At 33.8% G+C, this 18,562-nt stretch overlaps 3 protein-coding genes across 4 annotated transcripts; 2 read left to right on the top strand and 1 right to left on the bottom strand.

The window, feature by feature from the left end:
• The first annotated feature begins 87 nt into the window (after positions 1-87).
• On the top strand, positions 88-1,765 carry LOC114732700 (protein RMD5 homolog). The gene has a single exon (XM_028920038.1). It carries the CDS (start codon positions 195-197, stop codon positions 1,476-1,478), a length of 1,284 nt encoding a protein of 427 aa, XP_028775871.1. The 5' UTR covers positions 88-194; the 3' UTR covers positions 1,479-1,765.
• A 1,104-nt stretch (positions 1,766-2,869) lies between these two features.
• On the bottom strand, positions 2,870-6,556 carry LOC114732701 (protein trichome birefringence-like 12). 2 transcript variants are annotated; one of them, XM_028920039.1, is made up of 4 exons: positions 6,024-6,556; positions 4,380-4,517; positions 3,941-4,190; positions 2,870-3,709 (listed from the first exon to the last, which is right to left on the bottom strand). In XM_028920039.1, the coding sequence occupies exons 1-4, from the start codon at positions 6,554-6,556 to the stop codon at positions 3,419-3,421; spliced, it is 1,212 nt and encodes a 403-aa protein (XP_028775872.1). In that variant the 3' UTR covers positions 2,870-3,418. The 2 variants fall into 2 exon arrangements, with proteins under 2 accessions (XP_028775872.1, XP_028775873.1); XM_028920040.1 differs by having other exon boundaries at positions 3,579-3,686.
• Positions 6,557-10,352: 3,796 nt separating this feature from the next.
• LOC114732704 (phosphoglycerate mutase-like protein 1) lies at positions 10,353-16,256 on the top strand. The gene is made up of 10 exons (XM_028920042.1): positions 10,353-10,631; positions 11,181-11,254; positions 11,409-11,516; positions 11,661-11,740; positions 13,483-13,645; positions 14,302-14,376; positions 14,520-14,608; positions 15,179-15,301; positions 15,854-15,898; positions 15,994-16,256. Exons 1-10 carry the CDS (start codon positions 10,469-10,471, stop codon positions 16,094-16,096), a joined length of 1,023 nt encoding a protein of 340 aa, XP_028775875.1. The 5' UTR covers positions 10,353-10,468; the 3' UTR covers positions 16,097-16,256.
• Positions 16,257-18,562: the final 2,306 nt, after the last annotated feature.

The following is an 18,562-nucleotide window of genomic DNA, read 5'->3' as shown; positions in this document are numbered from 1 at the left end:
TTTTTGATAAATTTTTTGACTATTCACCATACATATTCCTAGTTACAATTCTCTTTGCACTGTTGGAAAGGTTTCTCTCAGTCAAGAGTAAACGGTGAACAAAACTGCAGTGCTTCATTTTTGTTTTCTTCATATTAAGGCCAGATGCGTTGATGTGATGTAGCTAGCAATTCACTTTGTTGTATATACAATAAATGGTTTTATCATCATACTTGTTAGTTCGTACCCGGGAAGCATTAGTAGTTTTTTTTTTTTTTTTTGGAGCATGTCTAATTGGTTTCTTTGTTAAATTTCTGCAGTGGCTTCTTACCAAAGTACCAAAGATGGAGCTGAATAGTATTAGAGATGCATTTGACCGTGTATCTAAGAAACAGAAGTTATCTACTTCTAAGTTCCAAGAAGTCATTGATCAGGTAGGGCTTGAAATTGAACAGGCTTTGGCGAAAATTCAGTCAGCTCATGACTCAGCTCCTGGAGACCAGAAATCTATACTCACAGATCTTAAGTTTAAACTTAATGCTATTGGGGCGCTTCAACAGCTAGAAGGACCACAGAAAGAATTGAATATAAGTCTTACCAAGTACCAAAAACTTCTGGAGAAATCCTTAAATCCTGATGTATCCAAGGCATACAGAAATGTTGACTTTGACTTTCACATTGTGAATCAGATTATTGCAAACCATTTTTACCGTCAAGGGCAATTTGACCTTGGAGATAGCATCATGAATGAAGCTGGGGAACCAAATTTAAATTCACTAAGATCTCAATTCCTGGAAATGCATCAGATTCTTGAAGCTATGAGAGTTAAGAACCTCCAACCTGCTCTCACATGGATCTCTGCCAACCGAGCTAAACTTATCCAGAGTGTTTCCAATCTCGAGCTTAAGCTTCATACGCTGCAGTTTGTAGAGGTCCTGCAAAATGGAACTCAAGCCGATGCCTTAAAATATGCCCGAACTTATCTTGCTCCTTTTGCTTCCCTCCACAAGGATGAGTTCCAAAAGCTTATGGGTTGCCTCTTGTATGCAGGAAGGCTTGACAACTCCCCTTATTCTGAGTTGATGTCCCAAATCCATTGGGAGAGGACTACCGAAGAGCTGACACGGCAGTTCTGCATTCTCCTGGGACAATCCTACGAGAGCCCATTGAGTGTGGCAGTTGCCGCCGGAGTTGAAGGGTTGCCTACACTCTTGAAGCTGGCAAATGTAATGGCAGCAAAGAAGCAAGAGTGGCAGGCAATGAAACAGCTGCCAGTGCCCGTAGAACTGGGAAAGGAATTTCAGTTTCATTCTATTTTTGTCTGCCCAGTGAGTAGGGATCAAGCAAGTGAAGAGAATCCTCCAATGCTGCTTCCATGTTTGCATGTTCTTTGCAAGCAATCAATCATGAAGTTGTCGAAAAGCAGCACCCGACCCTTCAAGTGTCCTTACTGTCCAGCAGAAGCTGTATCTTCACAGTGCAAGCAGCTCCATTTCTGATTTGTGTTTATCAACAGACTCATAAATTTGGTGTGTGCAGTGAATTTTTAGCATTCAAATCCTGCTGGTTTGTATATAAAAGTTCTTTCTAGATTCGCTGTTACATTTTACAAGACCAATGGAGTAAATAAATATCCAAAAAAGCTGTTCATAACCTGGTGCTATCATATCTGTTTTCTGGGTAGATCAACTTGTAACTATTAACTAAGCATTCAAGTACCTGCTTCTACATTGAGAACTCGTATGATTGCTCTTGAACTTCTCTTTATTATAATGATTATTTTCTATATTAATTGTCATTGTAGTTTTGTGTTCTTTGCGTGCAAAATTCCTGGCATAATGGATTGATTGGAACCCATGGATATGGATTGTATGGGAAGATCGTTACATGGACAATGCCCTGCCCATTTGCAAGTTATAAAATTTAATTGCACAATTTGCTCTCTAAGCTGTGTTTCACATATAAAAAAAATTGCAAATGGGATGCGTCTCATCCATGAGGCTACAAATGGGACATTGTGCAGGCACTTGAAAACGACATTTACAAAAAGAATTGATCCCACAATAGCAATTTGACATGTATTTCACAAAAAATAAATAATCATGAAAAACGAGAATGTGGTCCTCCAAAGTGTGCGGAATTTGAAACAAAAACACATTATTTATGACACTGCATAATACTTTTCAGGTCCTTAATTTAAAACATATTTAACTAATTCAATTAGATTAAACAAATTAGATAAGTTAATCAACTATAAAAAAAAATGATATTTTTTCTAAAACAATATAATCATTTCTCTTAATATCCTCCCTTCTTCTTATACTTAATTATAATTAAAAGAGTATTAACATGGGTAATTTAAAAAAAATTAATAAATATAAAAAATAAGTCTTATATAAAAAATTAAAATTAACTTAATAATTAAGTTTTATATTAAAAATCGAAAGAGTACGACTTTTTAATAAATTTTAAACTTATATAGAGATTTTTATGACTCATTCACTTTTCACATCAATAAAAAATAAGTGTTTTTTTAGCAAGTACACGATATGCATTTCCTTAATTTTGTAGTCATCAAAATTCAGAATAGTTATTCCATACCATGAATTTTTGGAACAATAAATAACATTCCATAAATTTTATATTTAATATTTTTGCAGAATATTAAATGATTACAAGATTGAATATAAAAAATTGAAAGCTTTCAAATCTTTCCAAATACCAAAACAGGTTAAAGGCCCAATAAAATGACCAGGTTGAGTAAATAATAAATCAGCAAACTCACAATCCTATTGCTCCGTGCAGGATATAAAAGGACGCACTGAAGCTTCCACATCTAAGAATGCTAAGATAATTACTTCATCAGGTCATCCATAACCAACAAGCTTACTCTTAAATTCAACAGTTACTAATTTATTATTTGAATAAGTTGGCGGGGCTGCATCTATTGGCTATCAATTTCTCTTCACAAAATCAATCACGGCTTCCCTCCCAATTTGAGCTGCAACTTTTCTTCACAAGATCAGCATTGGATATTGCATCTAACCCCTCAAAGAAGACCCTCTATTCTCACATCTCCACAATAAACAAGCCTCGTACCATTTCAACGGCAAACACATGAAGTGGATTTCATGACTTCTAATCGTGCTTTTCAAAAAAATTTAGGTAGACCCAATCTATAAAAGATAAGTGTTACTAAACTAAAAATAATTAGACATGAAATTGTGTTATACATTTTTTCAATGGAACCTACATTTGACATGCCTGGGAGGTTGAGTTTTTCACCCTTGGACTTGTATCATTTACTTTGTCTAAAAATTGATTTTGTCAAGGGAAAAACTCAACCTCTCCAAAAGTTGAAAAACTCCTTGTTTATATTCGTATAGACTTCGTCTCTTATTTTTTATAGACTGGATCTACATAAAAACCTTTCCATTTGTCATGATCCACTGGTTCTTCCTAATGTATTAAGGATCAGTTGTGACAATATATCAACCCATGTGTCAGGGACACCAGGCAGACACCAGTGCATGCAATCCTGACCCCAGATTGTCACAGCATCTTGCCTTCCCAACCAAATCGCTGGATGAGCATCAGCTCTGAATTCACTCAAGTGAGTTAAATCAAGCACATGGATGTCAGTTCCTTGCAATGCCTTTTCAACCAGAAGATTCAGTTGCCTTGCTTCTTGGTTAACTCCATTGTTCCTGGGTTCAAACCATGAGTCAAGCTGCTCAGATATTAGTATCTATTTCTCTCAACTAGTGCATGAAACAAAAGAGTCAATGATCATTTCAACTCAAAGTTTAGGCTGTTAGGTGAGAGCGTGTAATGATTTTATTATATCCCTGACAAGGTTCTCGAGTCTATTGGTTTAGATGATCTCTGAATGCAAGCAAGAGGCAGAAAAGTAAGATCATATAGACAGCTTAAACACGAGGCAGGTTACAAAAATACAAACCTCATGCTTCTCAAGGGGCTTGCTCAACAAGCAGCTTCCATTTTGATTCCAGTCTCCACCATAGAAGTGCCTTGGAGATTGTAAACGCCAGAACTTCAGTGTCTTTGCTGGGAATTTGTCTTGTATGTATGAAACTGTGTTGTCAAGAATAACTCTTAGTCCATCAAACATTTCCAGTGGAGGAACAATTGGCCGTCCAGCCCTATAAAAGACAAGTGGCTTCTCTTTTGGGAATTTGTCATAATTCCACCTATTCAAGACCAGAATTGCTGAGTAACTGATAGGTTATAAATTTAGAAACTTCAAACAGTTACAACTAGCCAAGTCTCTGTCTTCTTTCTGATGTCTAGGCTCAACAGCTTTTTCTATATGCATGTAAGCAGTAACGTATTCCATAATTTAACAGTTTCAAAGTTCAGCATAGGTAACAAGAATTTACCAGTGGCCAGTGTTAAACACAAGGACATCATAGAAGCCTGCAATATTAACCCAATCATCTGCAGGAACATCAACATCTACTCGATATATACCTTCTGATCCCTCTTGATGTCCGTTTTCAGATTGCTTTGGCTGCCACCTTTTGATAATCAGTAATAAGCATATGAGATTGCTATTTCAAAATTATAAGGGCACAAACTAGTGAAAATAGAACATTATTTTTGAGAAAAATGCAAAACATAAAACTTCCCACTCCAAGAAATAGACCCTTTGTTCTCTATTTTCCTTAACTTTTAACTCAAATGTCACATTAGATGTCCAATGATTGACATGCTAACATTAGAGACATATGAGAAAATGCCACATCAGTAATGGGAAAGTTTGTTATGGTATTTGAGTTGAAGTGTGAAAGTTGAGGGACTTAGGAGCCATCTATTATGCAGAAGGAAAAGTAATAAAATGGAGGAAGTAATTTTGAAGGTGAAAATGACCTTTCAATAACTGCTTTAAAGAAGCACCAAAAAGGAATAAAAACACTTGAATAATGAATACATGAACACAATAGGCATTACAAAAGGAGGAAGGAGAGAGAATTCTTCTTCCTATACCAAACAAGGTCTTTATTTCTGTTTTCAAAAGTTTAGGGGTTATTTGCAAGTGGCCCAAAATTTATTGTTTTTTTGCACTTTCCCCTTTCTTCTGTATCCTCTCATAGCTAGAATGCAATGCGTCTTAAAACAAGACCAACAAAAAAATTGCAGTTTGTATTGGAGTGCTAACAGTAGTAGCAGTGTCACTTCCATAATGACACCATAAAAAGAGAACCCTCAGCAGGCTAATGTATAGACTATAGATAGGTAGGAGCAGGAGGTGGCTACACTTGTGAACCAGCAGGCATATGCTTCCATAAAATACGCCCATGTCTACCAAAAATGTCCAACAATTTAGACAAAAATATCTTTATTCATGAAAAATTTGGCCATGATATTCATAGCATACCAGCTAACAAACAAAATTGCATTTCTGTACACACTTGAAGGATGAAGTTTAATGCATCACGCAGATGAGATATAAAAGGTATGTCATTAATCCCACTCCTGCTGATTTTGAGTTGAAGCTCATTATACAAAAGATCTCATATTCTAAGCTAGTGCTCCATTGGATTGATCCTAAAAATATCTAAATTCTAATAAAAGCCAGTTTCTCTTCCTAGGTAAAACACACTTTTTACGCACCTTATTCCTCTAATGAATTCAGTATATATGAATAAGCGTTCTTTTTCCTTCCCAGTCAGTGAACAACATCATTTCAAAACATGTGCGCAAGCAACTCACAAGTAAACTAAAAGCAACTATTTTCAATAACTAGTAAAATGCACCTGAAGCTAAAAAAACTCGTTGCAGTTCTCCGACCAAATGACCCGGAGATCTCCTCAAAAAACTGATGTGCCACCATTTGTTATTTTTGAGAATTATACTCATTACATATTCGAGAACTAAATCTCAATAGACCGAATAATGCAAGTAACAAATTGTTCTATTGCTATGAAGCTGTTCCTGCTAGTTACTAATATTGGTAGAAAGCAATGAATAAAGAAACTCATGCATAATTCAAAGTGAAAGAACTAACGCAGTAATATTCTTACTGGTATTTGGAAAGCAACACAGCACGATGATAACCGACAGTGACATTGTACTTGGGAAAATGAGCTCCTCTCCAAGCTCCCTTTCTTTTCCACTTCTTAGCACCCGCATCAGCATTTCTCAGAATGCATAGAAACGAAGCCAAGAAATTCTCATTCAGAGAATCCCCAACAAACCCAATATTCTTATTCCTCATCAACCCCATAAATCGAAACGGGTCAATTCGCGGCAGCTCACAACCCTCAGGCACCCATTTCCACGAATTGATCAGGTTCATATTTTCCCTCTTGTTTCTCAAACAATTCCATGCGTTCCGGTGAAATGGGCAATTCTCATCGTACAATGGCTTGCGATTTGGATCTAAGACCCAGCTGCCTCTGAAGAGATTACAGAAGGAGGATGTGGGAACTGTGATCAATCTAGAGGTTGACGAAGAGGGTCTATAGATAGAAACAAATGAATAAAAGAAAAAGAGGGATGCAAAGGTCAGCAAGAAGAGCCAAGGGAAGAGCGGTGAAAGGAGTTTCGGAGACATAGCATCGGTTCTGGAGAGGAGATTCCAGAGAGTGAAAAGAATCTGGACAACGACGGAGAGAGTCACGGCTCAAATTATTTTTTAAAAAAAAAAGAGTACATAAATTATTGGAAAACCATATTAGAGGTACCTATACTTTTTCTCAATTTTTAATTTGATACCTATGTGTTTTTTCCCTTTAATTAAACATTTAATTTTATCTTTTTAGCAACATTAGCTCTTATAACTTTGTTCTATTGATATTTTGAGTCTCTATATAAGGATTAATGATGTTAATAGAGCAAAATTAAAGATTTAGTTAAGAACAAAAAACACATAGATACCAAATTGAAAATTGAGAGAAAGTATAAGTGCCTCCAATATGGTTTTCCCTAAATTATTTATCAAAAAAAAAATCCCCTACCTGTACGTTGCTTGAAAAAGTTCTCAGAAAAATCTCAAAAAAATAACTGTTGAATTTTAAAATTCTAAATCAGTATTAGTTATTATATTTGTAAAGAAAATGACTACACTCAAAAAATAAATAACAACATATTTTTGTAGTAATTTCTGATTTGTCATTTTAAAATTCAACAGTAAATTTTTTAGGATTTTTCTTTTTACATATGTAAAAAAGTTATCAAACACATTAAACATACTTATAGAATATATCTGTAAATTTACAGTGTGAATCTTATTCTTATAGACATACATAATACTCATCTGGTACTTAATATAAAACATATTTAACTAATTTGATTAGATTAAAAAGTTAGGTAAGTTAGTTAATTATAAGAAATATGACATGTTTTTCTTAAAATACCATAATCATCTTTCTTAATATCCTTCGTCCATCACTTACTTGATTATGGTTAAGAGAATATTTATAAGGGTAATTTAGAAAAATTTAATAAATATGAGGAATAGGTCTTATATTTAGGACCAAAATTAACTTAACAATTAAGTCCTACCTTAAGAACAAGAGGAGTACTAAAGTAGATCATTTATTTGTAATTAATAAACAATTTAAAACAAGAAGTGTTTCATAATGCAAAGTCTTATTATAATTTTTATGTTATGTTAGTTGATGATTGATTTTAGCTCGAGATGATGGTATTAAATAGAAAGAGTTACCTAATACAAAATCCAGGGGATAGTCAAGCAAACCATAGGGCTTTAGAGTTATTGCATTGAGCACAAAAATGATCAACGGCTTCCAGAGCTGAGCAGCCAAAAGGAAATCTGGTTGAGCAATTTAGATTATTTTTCCGAAGAATGACTCCAATTGGCAAGGATTGATGTATCATTTTCTAAACAAAGAGAAAATGCTTCATAAGTAGTTTGAGCTTCCGTGTCAAATACCATATAGGCTTAGAGAAGAAACCATTTGGCAACCTTGAGTAGTAGGACTGATTGGGGATCCATTTGAATCCCATTTCAGTTTTGTATTCACTATCATTAGAACCACTGTAAATGAGTTTCTCTTCTTAAAGTGTGAGTGAAAGAGGATTATTTAAAATTATCTGAACACTCTATTCGTTGTAAAAAGTTATACTACCTCTAATTATAATTATAAGACCTCGTTTGTATATTACAAACAAAGTTTTATAATTACAAACGAGATTTTATAATTAGAATTAGAAGTAGTTTTTTTATTTTTCCAATCTAAAGGCAGAATATTAAGAAAGATCACGTAGAATTAAGTCTCAAATCTAAGATCATATTGTAAATTGTGATTGGTAGATCATACTGTGAATTGTACTTGATAGACTGAGCTATCTAAAACTATACCAAGTGATTCAAAAGAATGTTTCTTTCATTACGAACTTCCATTTAAGATTGGATACGATTAAATCAATACAAAAATGTATACTTTTTCAAAACCATGAGGAGTTGTATGGTTTTATGATTATGGATGTTGAGTTCATATCAACTTTTATTAAAGATTGAGAGTCAACATTGATGATGCGCCAGACTTGCTTAACAGGGAGAAATCTATTGACTAATACAACTTATGTAATTGTAAATCCTCCCGTTTCTTTGGTGGGGATGAGGAGGAAATTTCTATGCTTAAGATGCATTTTTCTGAACTTCATCTGAACCACCAACAAAATTAATGCACGCCAATTCTAACACATTAGAGTCTCCATATAGATTAATTTGAAATTAGTTTCGCCTATATAGTGCGAGGAGATTCCCACCCATTCCTTGGGGGGTTGGAAGAGACGTGGAGTGAACCCACACAGACATAATATAAATAAAGTTGGACTCATTCATTAATTTAAAACGGAACCAGATTCCGCCCCGACAATACACGTAGATTAAGGAGAATGAAAAAGAGAAGCAGCATATGATCTGATGGTGACTGAGTTTGGTATAATTAAATTGATTTATGTTAACAAAGTCCTTACATATGCAGTTTAAATCTCATGGTTTTGTGAATTATGAGCTAATTTTTTATCAATCAAATTAACCTAGCTTAAACTCAACTAAATGTGGATTTATACTCATATAGCATATTGACAATTTTACGTTTATGGGATGTCCTTTTTTATAATTGATAAATTATTCCAAATGAACAATGAGAGATGATTTTATTAATACTGCCTCCGATCCTTAATATAAGAGTATAAGACTTTATTTGACTTTTATTTTGGTCATAAATATAAAACCCAAATCCATTTTGTCTATCATATTTATGTATTTTTTTCAAGGTAATCCTTGTAATAATGATGTTTTAGTCAATACACTTGATTAGCAAGGATATTTTAAGAAAGACACTCTATTTATTTCAAATAACTAACTTAACTTATTTTCTTAATTTTCTCAAATTAATCAACTAGCTCTTATAATTAGGATTGGAGGTAGTATATTGATGGATAATGAATGGTTTAATCTTCAAAATGAAAAGTCAATATATTTTTTTGATTAAAAAAAGATCAATACTACCCTCAGTCTTTCATATAAAAACTAGTTAACTACTTTAAATAGATTAAGAAAACTAATTAAATTAGCTATTTGTAATAAATAAGTGTTGTCTTTTCTAAAATATTCTTACTGATCAAGTGTATTATATAGAACTATCATTATTACAAGGACTATCTTAGAAAAATGGATAAATATGAGAGATAAAATAGATTGGGATATTATATTTAGGACCAAAATAAAAATTAAACGAGCTCTTATATTAAAGGTCAGAAGTAGTATATTTTAGTAAGCATTTAGAAATAATCTAATTACCTATTTTATGAAAAAATTACATGATCTTCTTCTAGTTCAAAAAATTAAAGAACCTATGTAATTCATGCAAAATATAATAAAAACAATCAAGAACAAAAAAAAGCAATAATAAAAGCAACTTCTTAACATTTATTTCCTAAATTATTATACCCCACTAAAAAAAATCCCTCCATTTGACCCTGGAGATAAAAAGCATGTGAACAAATTGTATTAAAATAAGAAGAAAAATTGGTTTTGATGAGCTTGCTTTAGTTAGTATAAAGCTGTCACTTGTTCACATACTCCTCCGGTCCTAATTATAAGACCCAATTTGACTTTTTATTTGGTCCTAATTATAAGACCCAATCCATTTTGTCTCTTATATTTATGCATTTTTTTCCAAGATAATCCTTCTAATAATGATAGTTTTAGCCAATATACTTAATTAGCAAGGATATTTTAGGAATGACAACACTTATTTATTATAAATAACCAACTTAACTTACTTTCTTAATCTCCTTAAATAAGTCAATTGGGTCTTATAATTAGGACAGGAGGAGTAATTCGGACGCAACGCGATTTGTGCCGCCGGAATTTTATCGAAATCGAATGAATTTGGAGAAGCTAATTGACTGGACACAAGGCGACGCAACATAACTGCCAGAAATAGAGCGAAGAACAGAATAATAAATTACTGTTCATCGCCAATGTTCAATGAGCTTTATTAGTGCTTTTATATATGCTCATCCTCATTCCGTTTCTCTCCCAGCATTCCGATCTACTTCATCTTCTTCTCCTCTGCGTTATCGCTCTTGTTCTTCTCCGAGCTCCTGCAAACTTGACCTTCATTTGATTCCTTCTGCGCTCTGCTTCTCTGGTACTTTCTCAGATCTCTATGCTTGTTCATACGTTGCGTGATATTTGAGTAAGATGTTTTGCTTTTAGATGAGTTGTACAGCTTGATTCTCTTCTTCGGAAGCTCCGTTATGACTCTGCAGTTTCCTTGCTTGTTTGTGGTTACTCGCTAGTGTTTAGTGTTAGATACTGTTGAAATGGTGATTTAAAAAGGCATTGAGTTCGAATTCTATGTGCGTAAGAATTCCGCAATTTTCAGAACGGTGAAAAAAAATTAATACATGTGTCTGTGATGGAAGTTTGTAGTTGGATATTGCTGCTAAACGAGCTATCGAACTCTTCTGAAGATCGTGATTAAGGCTAGGAGTCTGTCACAGTTTACTTGATAGTTGATTGTGCTTATTGTAAATGAATTGTAAAAGGATAACAATCTTCCGGTACTAATAAATAACAGCACGCTGTTCTAGTCATAGTTCACGTTCTGAAACATGCATTTTGTTATTGCCAATATCGTGGAGATCATGTGCTCTGTTACTTTAGGCGTGATATCAATGTTCTGAATGTTCATCAGGTTTATCTGGAAATATGGATTGTGGTGCTGGTTCAAGTTTGTATCCATTGCATCGGTGCAAAACCATTCACCTGGTTAGTATCAAACTCACTTTACTGTCAACACATCATATCCAGTGTGGGTTTGAGGCTGCTATATATTTCATTTCAAGGACATTCAAGATTGCCTTCTTTCTTGGTCTTTTTCCTGCAAGTCAAAGATTTCCAACTTACAAAATCATACGTCCAGGTCAGGCATGCTCAGGGGATCCACAATGTGGAGGGAGATAAGAACTACAAAGCATACTTGAATCCTGATTTTTTTGATGCACATCTTACTCCATTAGGCTGGCAGCAGGTAAAGCATGACTGCGCAAGCCGTTTTGCAGCTTATCATGTGGAATTTATTCTGGAAACCAGGGCTTACATTTCTTGTGGCTTTCAGAGAAGAAAAAGGCATTTTACTCTGTGAGAGTAAACGATAATTTCTCTACACTGACAGGTTGACAATTTGCGTAAGCATGTTCATGCTTCCGGGCTCATAAAGAGGATTGATCTAGTAATTGCATCTCCTTTATTAAGGTAATAATACCCGTGTTTTGATCTAGTGATATCGGTGAACTGATTCTTCTTTTAAGGATTTACAACCCATATTGCTTTCTATTTTGCTTGAAAGATTATTTTGTTCATTTCTGCTAATATTGCTGAAGGTGAGGAACCTGGAGATTATGACAGAGGTGGGAAATTGAACTTGAAATTTTGAAGACTTAATGCCACTACTCTTAAAAAAAAAAATTTCCACTTTCTATTAACTCCAATTATCAAGGCAGATTTGTTGAAACTGCTTTTTTTTTTTTTGGGTGAAATTCAATGGTCTGAAAATGTTGTGCCTATTTTGCCTCGCTTTCCAGAGATTTTCTGATAATGTTTTCTGTAACGTTCTTTCGCAACAAGATGTTATGTCTATATTTATGATTATGTTTATACTTTATGGTTTAGACTATCAGCATTTTACCTTTTCCTGGATGATCAGCGTCATTTAGTCTACATACTAAATTGTCTAACTACATAGGAAGCAATACTGGAGGGCAACTACGGATTTCTCTAGTGTGGAACATTGGTGAAACTCGTGTTAAAAATAAATGTTTGTTGATATGGTACTACTTTTTCATATATCTGGTATATTACTTTCAAAATCACACACAATTGCTGCAAGATATGCAAGATATACAGAGACTACTGCTTAATGAGTTGCTTCTATATATTGTTGGCTATCCTATAATGGGTAATAATGGGTTGGCTACTTTCACTACTCTACATTGTTGGCTTCTATATATCCTATAAGGATATTACTAATAATGGGTATATTACTTAAACTGCTCTACGTTGTTGGCTTCTATATATTGTTGGCTATCCTATATTACTTTCATATATATTGTTGGCTACTTAAAAATATAATGGGTTGCTGGAGATTTTGAGATTCTCTGTTTTGTGAAAGCAATGAGGGGGAGGGGGAGACTTAAACTGTTACACTGCAAAAGCATCGTATAAGTAACAATAAGGAGTAGGAGGGGCAGGAATAGTAGAATTAGGTTGGAGAAACAGTAGCCACTAGGAAGTGGCTGTTATAATCGCTAGAGATGCCTAATTAATTTAACAGGAATAACCCCTCTAACTCTATAAAGAGTGGATGGCTGGATCAGAATCACTGGAGATGAATAAGATGAAAGGCCGGTGACTTGCCAGAGATTGGCAACACAACTTTTACGTATATGTTACTTACTATTTAGCTGAAAATCTCTCCGTTCCCAATCACTGGAGAGCATTTGTGTTGTGTGGCATAAATAAAACAGGCGATTGCCACTCGGCATTAATTATCTTCTAAATCCTTACCTTATAGGGATTTGTGATGCTTTTTTAATTGGTATGTTTAATATTTTTGTACAATGCATCTAGTGAGATAAAGTTTGTTGTTGCTATTGCTACTGCTCATGCTGTATCTTTGAATACGCCATTACTGGGACCTGATGTTAGAACTTACAAATGAAAGATCGGCACCTGTGCTGTTTAATGGGTACATCACTCGTCATATGAGCAAACTTAGCTCTGGGAATGAATTGAGTAGCAATGTTTGCATGATATAGTTTGGGAATCATCATTCATTTATATTATGACTTTATACTACGGATAATTTTATATCCTGTGTTTCGCCATTAATGGTAGGATTCCTTGTGGAGCCATATTTTGGTTGTTTGAATTACTTCCAGCTGAGGAGGTACAGACAATAAGGATTAACATGGCTTACGGTTTCTTTGGCATTTAAGGACTCTACAAACTGCTGTTGGGGTATTTGGTGGTGAGGACTACGTGGATAGGACGGATGCATTGCCGCTTATGGTGGCAAATGCAGGAAACAGTAACCGTCCAGCAATTTCGAGTCTGAATTGTCCACCGATAGTTGCTGTTGAACTTTGTCGTGAACATTTGGTGGGTAATTTTGCAATTTGAACTCATCATGTGGGCACTGTCTTGGTAAAGAAAAATGTTAAGGAGAAAAGATAATCACCACGATAATTTGTCTACTACCATGCACTGGAAAGTTCTAGAATTAGCTTCGAGTAAATACTTAATTTCTTGATCTCCAAGGATGAATTTAATTCCAGTATCGCCAAAACATCTGGATCCACTTCTCTTTTTTCATTAAATAAAGCGATAGCAGTTTGTTTTGTATTTTATCTCGTGATTGAAACAAAAACACGGGGCAGTTTAGTGGAATAATTTGAAGATTATTACTTTTATGTTGATGGGTTTTTTATATCACAGTCGAATCATAATTTAGCCCAATGGTCTGACCTGCGAATATTGAGCGCTACACCAAAAATTTTCACAGGCCATTGAATGATATTAAGGTAACAAAAATGAAGTAGAAATCATATGCAAGAAAATAAAATCAGTTATGTATAAATTATTGAAAGAGATGCATTTGCTTCATCAGTTTCTCATCTCTTATATGAAATTGCCAGAGGTTTACTTTTTGCCGAGTAAAAATTATTTCAACATACCTTTTATACAAGTTTTCTAAAGCTTAATGCATACATTGACATGAGAGCCCTTGCTTAGTTCTTCATGTGTTTGCTTTGCAGGGAGTTCATCCCTGTGACAAAAGAAGAAGCATCAGCGAATATGAGTTTGCTTTCCCTGCAGTTGATTTCTCACTGGCAAGTATTACATTTCTTGCAAATCAAAGATGGCATTTTAAAATATTAACAGATGCTTGAGAGCCGCCTTAAGCAGTTTAAAATCAGGCTAATTTTATTGCTTTCTTTGGGTTTATGCCAATCCCTCTGAATTTTCTCTTCAGATAGATAGTAATGAGGATACGTCGTGGAAGGCCGACGTTAGGGAGACAAAGGAAGAACTTGCACAAAGGGGTTTTGAATTCATGAATTGGTATGAAATTATGAATTAGTTCTCTTGATTCTCCATTATATTGGGACCATATAAAGCTTAAGAAAGTGATAGCTACGTCTGTGAATTACTTTTTCTTTTTTCTATTTTTCAAGGTTCTACCCAGATATAACGTAGTTCTACTAGATGTGCAGGATTAAGATCCACTTAAGTCTTGTAATATCTGTTGGTTGTCATGCCAAATTTTAATGGAGCTTCTGAGTGTAATCAAAATCCAAGCTGCTTAAAGTTAAACTTCCTTATGAGCTTTTGAGTTGAATGAGAAGTTCATTTCTTTGTTGGAGTTGGTCACTTAATAATTAAGAAATTATCTTGATCTCAGAATTGTGAGAAATAACATGATTACTTTGTTAACGTTGAACCAAAGTAATGGCATTTGTTTCAACAGCCAATACTAACCATTTGAATGTGCCTTTTTTTTTTTTGGGGGGGGGGGGGGGGGGAATCAATTTTGTATATCCTTTTTTCTTGCGACTGCTCTTGAATCTATCAGTCAGAGAGTAGAAACTTCCATGAAATGCTTTGTAATCGAAGTTTTCCACGCAATCACAGGTTGTTGACACGCAAGGAGAAGGAGATAGCTGTAGTGACGCATAGTGGATTCTTGTTTCATACTCTAAATACATATTTTGGAAATGACTGCCATCCCGTCGTGAAGAAGGAAATATGCAAGCAGTAAGCTTATTGATTCCTCAATCTTGGAAAATTTATTTGCGATTCTCACCTCTTCAACATATATTGCATGTGAATTTTCCCTGTGAAGCATCTAAGTGGTTTCTTTTTGGGCTGATTAATGCACTTATCTCCATAATTTCCCGTACATTTGTGAAGAAAATAGAAGAGGTTGTCAAATAGATCTGGACATGCTTTAGGCAAAACTAGACCTGACCATCTAAGTGATCATCCTGTGTCTCATGCTTATCCATCTATATAATTAATTTGGATTTACTATCTTTTGCGGACCACATGTACTTGGAATTTCTCAGACAAATAGATTCCTTAATTGTACTAAAAATAGAGCGGATTATTCTGGAGTTTGCCAACCCTTTCGTGTTTCTTCGTAGTCTAGTTTTCAAGTTTTGAACTTGCCACTGTGATTTTTGGGGGGGGGGGAACCAGAGAGAAACTGAACTTTTACAGTCTGTAACGAAAGTTATCATGATTGTGATAATTTTCGTTCCTATGAATGAAGCGTGTGGCTGACTATTTCTTCATATGCGTTTGCAGTTTTGCCAATTGTGAGCTTCGCTCCATGGTCATTGTGGATAGAAGGTGAGGGTACAACTTCTTAACAAATTGACGAAGCTGCTTTCATCATTAATCAATCAGGATTTTCCAAAATTAAATTAAATTCTTTCTGCTTCCAGCATGACAGGTTCGCATGCATCAACAACTAACTATCCAGGCAACATGCCTTCTGGACGGGATCTCCCTAGTGATGTTGCTGATGAGAAGAACGAACAGAGATAAGGGTCTAGTTCTTCTTCTCCTCCTATTAGGTTTACTTTAGGCCATTGAGACGTTGAGTTTCTGAATAGGCCTCAAGTACTCCATTTATGCTATGATATTTTCATCTTGAGCCGACAAATCAGCTTTTTTTTTTTTTTTACAAGGGAAAAATCATGGTTAATTTTGTGCTGGGACTATTATAGATCTTTTGGCTGTTAAAACCCAAAAAAAAAAAAAAATCCTTCCATGTTTTGTGTTCTTGTTTATAAAAAATGATGGTTTGCAAAAATTAAGCAGTAATTAATATTTTTCTAAAATTAGTATTTCTTTTCTAACCCTATATTTGGGAGGAGGGAAATGGAGGAGAGGGGAAAGAAGAAAAAATTTTAATGAGCTCAATTTAAAAAATTGGAGAAATAGGATTTTAAAATTTTAGTAATAAGAAAATGTAGCATAAAAGAATAATAAAATTCAATTAAAAGTTTTTAACACCATTTTTTTAATTTTTTAAATTGAATTTATTAAAAAGATGAAGTAATTTAGGAAAAGTTTTTTTTTCAAAGTCTTCCAGTCAAGAATTTTATTGGTTGGAAGGATTTAATAAGATTTTATACAGCGAGAGTACTGATGCCCTACAAATTTTATTTATGGATAAAATTTTTAATGAGGAATTTTCCCTTGACTTTCCCTTTTAAATACATCAATTAATTTTCATAAATTTTGTAAACAGATAATTGGCAGATGGAGCACATTTTTAAGCCATAAGTTGCATATATTTATTGGATTTAATGCGAAGTACTACCCTCAATTTTTAGTATAAGATTTAATTTCTGATTTAATTTAATTTAACGTATAAACTAGATCCGTAACACAATTTTTTAGACACATAATGATGGGGACTGAATTTCTTACCCCGTGTGTGGTGTTAGACACTAGCCCCCTGAATTTTATAAAATTAAGTCTAAAAATTTTAAATTAATTTCATACCCAAGACTTTATTTATTACTCCCTTCGTTTCTTATTATAAGAGACATTTGGTGTTTATGGCATATTCCTATATATAAGAGACACTTTAAAAGTTGTCTCTATTTTTTTGTGTTGATTTCCTATTTTACCCATATTTATTGTCTCAAATTCACACACTCTCTCCCTCTCACTTCTCTTTCTTTCAATAATTTAATTGTTCTCTCTCATACTCTCTCTCCTTATTAATGAGGGCATTTTTGGGAAAAAAATTATATTTTTTACACATTGATTGTTCTTAACTAATTTTAACTGCTTTTTTTATCAACGTAATTCGGTTATTCGTCTCTTATAATAAGGAACGGAGGGAGTAATGTTTTTTCAAATTCAATTTTATATTACACGTAAATTGGAATGTAAATATTCTCAATGCTTCAATTGGTAAGTCGAAAGCATGACTTAAAACCGGGAAAGAAAAAAATACAACACCAATTAAATTATTTTCAATTGTAAATATTTGTCATTTCAAAATTTAAACATATCAAGTTTATCTAATAATTAAATTGATTTTAGATGCCACCTAGATGCTTCAGCCGAACATTTCTTTTCTAAAAGACATCACTAAGCTGGCTTAATAGAGATATTTAGCTTCAAACCTTGTTATGCCTCATAATTTTGTACCACATAATTCTTCCGTCATCTTAATCTTTTACTTGTAAGCTAACTAACAAAAGTATTTACCCTTTAAAGACATCGAAATAACATTTAGCAACAGAAAAAAAATATTTATTTAATCAATTAAGATAATTTTTTTCTTTGTTAACTACTTTTTCCTGTCTACACGAAGCGGGACTTTAGACCCCAAAAAAAAGTATCAAATGGGTAACAATTTATGAGAGTTTAGTGTCATTAGTCAATTTTAAAGAAGATATAATCAACTTAAAAAAAGGAATAAATTAAACAACTCTCTAAGTTAAGGACAATTTCTTTTTCATTTTATCATTGTTTTTATTACTCCCTCCAATCCTAAATATAAGAGTTAATTGGTGATCCTACATATAAAAACATCATCCACTTTATCTCCCAAATCTATAAATTTCTTCCCAAACTCTTTATTAATAGCATATATTAAAGGAAATTTCTATCAATATGAATAATGATTAAAAAGGGTAATTTAGGAAAATCAACACATTTATTACAAATAACTAACTTAACTATTTTTTTTGAAATCTATAAATTAATTATCTAACTTAGGTATTTAGAATCGGAGGGAGAAACTTTCTAAACACAATTAACAATCAAAGCAAAAGATACTCCAATGGGGACTTAGCTCAAATATGAGACACTAACTCCCACATTGAGTAATATTTCAAGCATGGAATGCTAAATGCTTAAATCTCATTTAGTACGAGTCTATGAGATGCTTGATAGGTAAAGGGGCTAGTTCTCTTACCTTGTAAGCTAGCTTTTGGATATGGATATAGTATCTCATTCCACTTAGCTACCCGTGTGGAGAACTGACCA

Source organism: Neltuma alba, unplaced genomic scaffold (assembly GCF_004799145.2).
Source record: "Neltuma alba isolate B1F8T4 unplaced genomic scaffold, ASM479914v2 tig00012926_pilon, whole genome shotgun sequence".
Classification (NCBI taxonomy): domain Eukaryota; kingdom Viridiplantae; phylum Streptophyta; class Magnoliopsida; order Fabales; family Fabaceae; genus Neltuma; species Neltuma alba.
The sequence above is the reverse complement of the archived record's forward strand: the minus strand, read 5'-3'. Positions and strand labels throughout refer to the sequence as shown.